The following is a 9451-nucleotide window of genomic DNA, read 5'->3' as shown; positions in this document are numbered from 1 at the left end:
TCTGCTGCTGCCTGTGGTTATAATTATGAGTTGTGAAGACAGTGCTGAAACACAGTGGCCTCAGTGATTACTGTAAAAACTTTCTACCTCTATTCAGTCAAACTGTATCAGATTTTATATTTTCACTCCAATGTTGAGCTTCAACTCTGATTTACAGAGTTTCCTTATGAACCACAAGGGTAGTTCCTATCTTTAGAGTGGTCTTTCAGTTTGAGAACACCCCTGCCCTCACACTCAAACAGCCCCTGCTTGTGCTCAGATTTACTGTGTTTGTGCAGACATTTTGCAACTTGCAGATTTTCTGGTCTTGAATTTTTGGAATGACCCTGTGCAAATCCCCCAAACAGGAAGCCAGCCTCATTGCAGGCATGTTCTTGAAGCGTCTAGTATGGGCAGTTACTAGGAGTTCATACACTACTGCCCTCCATTGCTTCATTATGTGTACTTCTCTTGCTTTACATTAATTTTTGAATAAAAAAGGGATTTACAGCACCTGTAGTTTTTGCTACCTTAACTATAGACTGCATAATAGCCTTAGAGCACAGCAGCATCCCATTGGTGTGTTAGACAGGAAAACGTCACTTTCAGAGAGTGTAGTGATTGCTGAACATTGGGGACCTATGGTTTTTGGATTGTGGGACCGAAGTGTATTCAGTTCACCAAGTCTGGCTCTGTGTTAGCCTAACACACATCCTGTATCCAGCTTCCAGCCAGCAGGATCAGCCTAACTTTAACACTAGTAATTATCAATTGCCAATTAAGTTAAGCAATATGTTCAAATTGAGGGCAGACACCCTACTAGCAGAGCCTTTTTTTTGAGGCTATGGTTAGGTAAGTTTTCAGAACTGAAGCAACAAAAGCCAAGTGTTTTTAGAGTTGGGACCTCTTTAAAAAAGGCAACCATTAACTGCACCCCTTAAGAGTTAAATAAAAACAATGACCAAAGACACTTTATAGACATTTATTAGACTGAAATCATCCACAAGGTTCAGGGTTTCAAGAGGGCTGATGCTCTGCAGTTCATCGGGGTGGGGGTCAGTCCAGAAGCCAGTTATTATGCAGTTTAGACTTCAGTTTGCCTTCTTACCTCATTAGACCTTCCTTCCGTCCTTCACTGGTGGATTCTTGCTCGGTGCTTTGGCAGCCTCCAAGGGAAAGGCTGGTGGGTCATAGTAGTCTAGGGAGTACTTGGTGTGGGAAAGGTCTTCTCTTGCTCGCTGGTAGCCATTCCAGGACTGGATGATGGGTGGAGGCGGCACATCAAACGGATCACTCACGCTCTGCGGCATCTCCTGGTTATCCGTTTCCCAGACGCTGAAGTCTGGAAAACCACTGGACGGCATCCATTTGCTCGGGTCGTAGAATGACGAGTCGGCTCCGCCAGCAACACCTGGAACAGCAGGGTTTACGTAGGCGTATGGATCAGGTCTGTAAGAGGGGTAGGTTGCAGGAGCGGCAGCGTAAGGACCAGGTCCAGCACCCAAGCTGGAGGATGCAGCCATGGTCCCAGCAGTTTCCGCAGGGTATGCAAATGAAGCACTATAGACAGGGCTGGATGCCGCCACATTAGTGTTTCCACCGGGGCCAGCTGCAGGCCGGTGCTGCACAGAAAAGCTAGGAGCCCTGGAGGGTTTGTTAGAGCTGGAATCATAGGTCACAATAAATCTGTTTGGCTCATAACTTTGTGAGGAACCTGCAGCCCCAACAGCAGCTCCCAGGCTGGATGGGAACTGGTTTCCGGTGCCAGCCTGATAAGGGGCTGCTTGCGGTTGCAGGGGAAGACGTGAGCGTTCCGACAGAGGTTTGGATCTGGGATCAGGTCTACCACTGGATCCCCATGTAGGTGTGTACGGATATCTGTAGTCTGGACAGAGATTTCAGAGTTAAGTTAGGACCGAGTTCAGGAAACCTTCTGAGACAATACATGCGTAAACCTCAAGTTCCTAGTTCTTTTTAAAAAGGAGTTAGTGCAAGACTCTTAAATTTGGTAAAGCAGTGTTACTAACAAACACCACTTGTTGATTTTGTTTTATCCTCAACATTCAAGGGGCACTTAACTACAATGAAAACTAACCTGACTCACTATGAGCCTACAGTTATCTTTGGAGACCAACAGCAAATATAGTGTTCTTGCATTTAGTAGAGAAAAATCTTCCAAGGGTCATATGATGTGTCGGGTTTCAGTTTGCATCTTCCAAAGGTTTCAGACCTTTCACAGCTACCATTGAACTGAATTAATATTATATACATTCTTTTAAATTCAATTTTATAGCACCAATTCATAACATAAGTTATCTCAGGACACTTTTCAAGTAGAGTAGGTCTAGACCAAACTCCTGATAACATTTACAGAGACCCAGCAGTACCACCTTTAACATAAAGAAAGGTCACAGCTTCACCAGATAAGGAAACTCACCTCCTTTTGTTGCAGGAAAACAAGCACCACTGCTCAATAACAGACAGATCCAGGAAACCCTGTAAGAGAAGAGAAGAGAAATCAATTCCCCTGAAAGCTTAAATTAGTCACAACTTCAGCAGAAAACAAACTCACCTTAAAGCAAGTCCAAGTGCCATGGTTGACTCAAAAGAGCAGTAGTTTCAGCCTCAGCAGCCCAGTGGAAGTTGTGGAAGTTGTAGAAAGAAGCTTTGTGCTGCTCCTATATTGGTGCTCCACAGGCTCTCTGCACTAATTAAACTCATTAATGACACCTGGAGCCCAATCAGACCCTGCAGAGGCAAAGCCCGTCTCCAGTGGTGGAAAATGGGATCGTCATATTTTATCAAATTATAATCTAAAAAGTGGCTTGTGACTATAAAGTGAGATAAATGTAATCAAAAGTACAATATTTAATAGTAAAACATAAAGAGTAGAAGTAGAAAGTGCTGACATCCCAAAGTACTTCACAATTGAAAGTTAAATTCAGACACAAATTGTCTCTGCTGCCCCCAAGTGGACAAATATTTGTGATTGCAGATTACTGTGCAGAGGTGCAGCTGAACAATAAACTGGACTAGACGGACCACACTGAGGCTCAGGTCCTTCAATGTGTACACTCGGCTACTATGGATGTTCTACCAGTCTGTAGTGGAGGCTCATGTGTACCATCAGCCATCAGACTCCACAACACCACAGCACCCAGTAGTGATGGGAATTCTGGTTCTTTTTAGTGAGCCAGATCATTTGGCTCAGCTCACCAAGAAGAGCCAGCTCTTTCGGCTCCCAAAAGGCTCTTCATTTTATCACCCTTTTTATAATTGTTCCAAATTTAGCACTGTTTTGACTTATGATTTGTATGTTTACACATATATCACTTCAATTATTCAATACATCCTTTGTACTGAAGTATTCAAAAGTAAATTGCTGTAGCCAATTGTTTTCATTCCATTTACAGACCCTTGTAACTCTCTGAAACCACCCAGTTAATGCACTAACCACTCTGTACTCCTAGTACCTCCACCTCCTCAACCACAGCTCCCAGTACCTCCACCTCCTCAAGCCCAACACCCAGTACCTCCCACCTCCTCAACCACAGCTCCCAGTACCTCCACCTCCTCACCCAGCTCCCAGTACCTCCACCCTCAAGCCCAACACCCAGTACCTCCCACCTCCTCAACCACAGCTCCCAGTACCTCCACCTCCTCAACCACAGCTCCCAGTACCGCCACCTCCTCAAGCCCAACACCCAGTACCTCCCACCTCCTCAACCACAGCTCCCAGTACCTCCACCTCCTCAACCACAGCTCCCAGTACCTCCCACCTCCTCAACCACAGCTCCCAGTACCTCCACCTCCCCAACCACAACACCCAGTACCTCTACCTCCTCAACCACAGCTCCCAGTACCTCCCACCTTCACAACTAACTTAACTTAACTTTGACCTGCTTTGCACAAACTTGCAATAATTGCACATGTACAGTTTAGTTATACACTGTTTAAAATATTTTTGCACACCATATTTCTTACTGCATACTACATATAGTGTTAAATATTGTACTTTTTACTACATTTATCTCACTTTATAGTCAAAAGCCACTTTTTAGATAATTTTATAAAATATGACGATCCCATTTTCCACCACTGGAGAGGGGCTTTGCTTCTGCAGGGACTGATTTTAATGAGTTTAATTAGTGCATAGAGCCTGTGGAGCACCAATATAAGAGCAGCACAAAGCTTCTGTCTACAGCTTCCACTGGGCTGTTCAGGTTGAAACTGCTGCTCTTTGAGTCAAAAATAGCACTTGGACTTGCTTTAAGGTGAGTTTGTGGTCAAGTTCTGACTAATTTAAGCATTCATGGAAATAATTGTGTTAGTATGAATTTATCTTACAGGGTTTCTTGGATCTGTCTGTTATTGAGCAGTGGTGCTTGTTTTCCTGCAGCAAAAGGAGGTGAGTTTCTTTATCTGGTGAAGCTGTGACACTTAATGTTCAAGTCTAACTATCTACAATTGAAGGAACAAACCAAATATATTCTTTTTAAATTCATTTCAATGGTAGCTGTGAGAGGTCTGAAGCCTTTAGAAGATGAAAACTGAAACCCATGTCATATGACCCTTTGAAGATTTTCCTGTACCAAATGCGAGAACACTTTCTATTCATTTGCTGTTGGTCTGCAAAGATAACTGTAGACTCATGGTGAGTCAGGTTACAGTTTTCGTTGTGCAAGTTAAGTGACCCTTGAAAATGTTTAGGATAAATTAACAAAATCAACAGGTGGTGTTAGTAACACTGCTTTACCCAATTTAAGAGTCTTACACTAACTCTGAAAAAGAACTAGGAACTTGAGTTATAAGCATGTATTGTCTCCAGAAGGTTTTCTGAACTTGGTCACAACTTGACTCTGAAATCTCTGTCCAGACTAAAGATATCCATACACAGCTACATGGGGCTCCAGTGGTAGACCTGATCCCAGATCAGAACCTCTGTCTGAATGCTCACGTCCTCCCCTGCAACCTCAAGCAGCCCCTTATCAGGCTGGCACTGGAAACCAGTTCCCATCCAGCCTGGGAGCTGCTGTTGGGGCTGCAGGCTCCTCGCCAAGTTATGAGCCAAACAGATTTATTGTGACTTATGATTCGAGCCCTAACAAACCCTCCAGGGCTCATGCTGGCAGGAGGACTCCTCCTTAAGGATTTCTAAAGTGCAGTTAATGGTTGCCTTTAAAATAACAGGTCCCAACTCCTTAGCATCACTCTGCTAGTAAAAGGTTCACCCTCCTTTGACTCTTTCTTTGCTTTAATGGCAACTGAATTTACATGATGTTACTTGTGCTCCTAACTTGGGTTCCTCACACCAGTTCACATCAGAGCCAGTTCAAGTGAATTCAGTATGCTTCTGTACCACCAAAACTGGAGGTCCTTGACGTTGGCCAGCTACCCGCTTCACTTGGTCCTGAACCATCAAAGTGCTGTTTTCCTATCTAGCACACCGATGGAAGGTTACTGTGACAAGCATTAAAGAGCTGCATTTGAAATCAATCACATTCTCAAACTAAAAGACCACGTTCTTGAATAAAGATGGGGAAATGCCTTCGTAGTCCACCAGAAAATTGTAAACCACAGTTGAAGCTGAGGACATCAGAGGGAAAACCATAAAATATGGAATCTGCTTCAGTTTCACCAATCACTGAATAAAGTTGTGCTTTGAATGTCCTGGATATTGTTAATAAATTTGTATTGTGGAGTCCTCGAGTAACATGAGGTGAACACTGGCTTCTGGTAGTGGGGGATAACGTTTGTGCTCTCCCCTGACTTTTATATTTGAAGAAAAAACAAAACAGCCCTTGGCTGCTATTGAATTGACTATAGCAACTTCCAAGCCAGCGCATTTATGTGAATGTGATCACTTTGGCAGTTTGTCCAGAAAGTGGCAGTGTTGCTGTGCAGCCGGGTCCAGTGTAGGCTGTCAAGCTGAATGTTGAGTCATCTGAATTTCCCATGTTCCCCATGGCAGCAACATGTGGGAGTGGCCTTTTTGATGGGACTGAATGAATTGCTTGTTCTTCTCTCCGAAAATTGTCCTTTCCTCTGTGTAAGAAATATTCCCAGACACATCCCATCACTCAGCAAGGTGTCTGTCTCTGTCTCGGATGAAACAAACAGCAAAGCAGCCGCAGAATAGTGAACGAATGTGCTGACTCCTGTTATTTCCCCAAATGTGGGAATCTTGAGTTAGAGATTGTGTTTGTCCTCTTCTCTGCTTTGTATGTTGTAGGAAAAAAAAGAAGAACCTTGGCTGCTATAGATTTGATTGAACCAACCAATCTTCAGGCCACTGAATTCAAGGGCATTGACTGGAGACTTCATCTAACATACGTGGGTAGTATGTAGTATACACACAACATACTACACATTACATGGGTAGTATGTAGTGTGCACTCAATAAGGTGCACCCTCCTCCTAGCTTGTGGAAACTCAAACACCCATTACAAACTGAGAAATTTGTCTCTCAACCCCACAGTGGTGGAAAAAACATCATCCCTTGTGAAAACTCAGTGGGGTCACAGTCTCAAACAATTGTATGTCAGCCATGACAGTTTGGGGGAATCAACATCAAGATAATGCCTCATAATAAGCACAGCCAGATTTTTCACTTTTATGTCTTACTACTATTACTTAAACTGTAAAATCACAAAGTAAAGAGCATTAACATTAGAATGTTGTCTTGATATGTATGTATTTAATGATAGTACTAAGGGTCAAGGAGCTCATTTTATCTTATGTACTCTTCAGCAGAGCAGCACCTAAAACTCTGCACCTAAATAATTTTAGGGAAAATTGGCCATATAGGAGCACTCTGACAGTTCCACAAATTATGTTTGAATAATGGGTGGGGGGGCAGGGTGCACCAGCGAAGAGGTTGAGTCTCTGTTTTAGTTGTCTGGTCCCTGCCAAAGATGGAGTGACCTCATACTGCACCTGAAGACAACTGGTATGTGGTCTCTCATCTGGAAGCTCTGTTGCCGGTGCCGGCCAGGGATCCTGTTCAGCTGGGAGGCACCCATGATTAGGGGAGCTGGGAAGCTTTATTTAAGAAATTCAGGGAAGCTCCTGTGAGCAAAGGGACCGCAAAGCAAGGTTATTCCAGGCGCTGATGACTCTCTGTCTTGTAGAGTCACTGAGCGCAAGCTTTCCCTCCTCCAGGGCAATCTCAATAAGAAGGCTACTGAGCTCCTCCATGTGCTGGTAGCCAGGGAGATGATTTGGACCGCACACATCCTCTACACAGGGATCGAGCTCAGGAGCCACAACCTGGTCAGTGAGATTCAGATTCTTCCTCAGCGGAGTCGGGTTGTCACTCTCGCTGTCAGTGTTGTAGCCCACATCACCCTCCAGGGATTCTTCTGCGTCAGCAGCCACATCATTGTTTCATCCTCGGCTGCTTGAAGTGTCTCTCTGGTCTGAGTGTAATGTTCAGTAGCCCTGAAAGATTCAGACGACTTGGCAAACAGAAACTCCAAACCAATGCGCTTGAGCCCAGTAGGAACAGGAGGTCGGAGGAACCTCCTCCACCTCACCAAACAACTCCTGGCCCCTCTGGTTGAGGTGACGTATCAGAGGAGACATGTACACCATGTGCTTCCTCTCCTTCTGGCCTGAGGGTCAGGGTTAGGGGTCAGTGAAAAAGTCTGCATATATCACTCCCATTTACTTCCATTTGTATTTTTATTGTGCAAGTCTGAGAAACAGGAATACAATGCAAAAAGTAAACAAACAAAGAAAAAATACAAAATATGACATGTATTGTGAGTGTGGAATAGTAATTCTATTTTTTTAAGGTAATAATAATATCAGTATTATATAATAAATAATAATATTAACAATGGCTGTGTTATACAACAACTGTAATGGTAATAATGACACTGCTAATATTAATAGCAATATCATTATTACATTAATAATTCTAATAGTAACACTGGGACCACCAGCAGTAGGGGGAGATGATGTGATCATGAATGTATGGAAAAATTGTTGGGTATTAGTCAGAAACGGGTCCAGCAGATGTGAAATGAGTTGATTTGATTGTTTTTTTTAATGGTATTTATCTTTCTATTAAGATGTGATTGGACAGTAGGATGTGCTACTGATGTGTTGAAAAACAGGGGCTCAGAGGCAGAGCAGGTCGTCCCCTAACCGGAAAGTTGTTGGTTCGATCCCCGGCTCCTCCCGCCACATGTCCAAGTATCCTTGAGCAAGATACTGAACCCCGAATTGCTCCCAATGCTGTGCATCGGTGAGTGAGTGAATGTGTATGAATGCGTTAGTTTCTGTTCGATGGGCTTTGCCATTACTGAGTGAATGTGTCTGAAAGGGTGAATGTGGCTGTAGTGTAAAAGCGCTTTGAGTGTTCGGAAGACTAGAAAGGCGCTATACAAGTACAGGTCCATTTACCATTTACCAATGTTTATTTCTGTCTTTCCAGTTTAAGGAATTTAGTAATTGTTAAGGCAATCAGAGGGGGTTGCTCATATTTCAGTGGCGATCTCCTAACAGACATACAGATGGGGAGAAGGAGTGCTGCGACCCAGTGTTGTGGATTGTGTGTGTGTGATGACCAGACAAGCAAAAAAACATCTTGGACCCATACGCCAAACCCAACAGGAAGTCTGCAAGTTTGAATTTTGTGATCATTTTCTGGGAGCGTTCTGTGTGTCGGATTGCGATTTATATGATTCGCCATGAAACAGGAAGTTGTCATAACTTCAGTGCACATGGTCCAATGTCCATGAAACAAATATATATATATATATAAATATATTTGATAAGAGTCCCACCCTGACCACGTCTACATGGCTATATTTAGATATAGTCATAGCGCCCCCTACTGGATACAGGAAATTACACTTTTTCATAATGGTAATTTTCTATTATTTTTGTTGTATTTGAACAAACAAAAAAGGGAATTTATTAGATCTACTTCAAACTTGGTCAATGAAATCTAACCAATAAAAAGTAGTTTTATTTGTGACTGTACGTTAAATGGCATTGCGTCGGATTTTGATGATTCTCCAGGAAACAGGAAGTTGTCAAGTTGTCAACTTCAGCGTACATGGTCCAATCTTTTTTATGTCATGGTCCACACGTGATACGCTGGCACATGACGCAGCCGCAGCACACACAGACACGCACAGAGTGCGAGGGGCCCGATCAATTATTAATATTTTGTTGCATTTAATGGCACATTTATTAGTCCAATTACCATCTTTCACTGAAGTTCCTCCAGTTGGTACCGAACTTGAAACATCTGCTTTTAGTTTGAATACTCTTGTACTGTTTATTGAATTTAAATCCATGATTCAAAATGATTAAACCTGTTTGCACTTTTATCTTGTATGAACTGTTGTCTTTTATCTTTTATTATGTTTTAATTAATAAATTAATTTGTCATTTTTAGTTTTTAATATTTTCTATACTTTTAGTCATTTTAAACTGTTACTCGATGTTATTGTAAATT

General features: G+C 42.8%; 1 protein-coding gene across 1 annotated transcript; it reads right to left on the bottom strand.

Moving 5' to 3' along the window:
* Nucleotides 1-945: 945 nt before the first annotated feature.
* Nucleotides 946-2623, bottom strand: LOC127373011 (uncharacterized). The gene is made up of 3 exons (XM_051417072.1): nt 2552-2623; nt 2417-2475; nt 946-1864 (listed from the first exon to the last, which is right to left on the bottom strand). Exons 1-3 carry the CDS (start codon nt 2572-2574, stop codon nt 1092-1094), a joined length of 855 nt encoding a protein of 284 aa, XP_051273032.1. The 5' UTR covers nt 2575-2623; the 3' UTR covers nt 946-1091.
* Between the last annotated feature and the right edge of the window lie 6828 nt (nt 2624-9451).

Source organism: Dicentrarchus labrax, unplaced genomic scaffold (genome assembly GCF_905237075.1).
Source record: "Dicentrarchus labrax unplaced genomic scaffold, dlabrax2021, whole genome shotgun sequence".
NCBI lineage: Eukaryota > Metazoa > Chordata > Actinopteri > Moronidae > Dicentrarchus > Dicentrarchus labrax.
This window is presented reverse-complemented; position numbering and strand designations above follow the sequence as displayed.

Coding starts and splice junctions, on each gene's coding strand:
- LOC127373011 (XM_051417072.1), bottom strand. CDS start 2,574: ATGGCACTTGGACTTGCTTTAAG. Junction 2,476..2,551: donor GCACTTGGACTTGCTTTAAG/GTGAGTTTGTTT, acceptor CTTCTCTTACAG/GGTTTCCTGGATCTGTCTGT. Junction 1,865..2,416: donor TTTTCCTGCAACAAAAGGAG/GTGAGTTTCCTT, acceptor ATCTCTGTCCAG/ACTACAGATATCCGTACACA.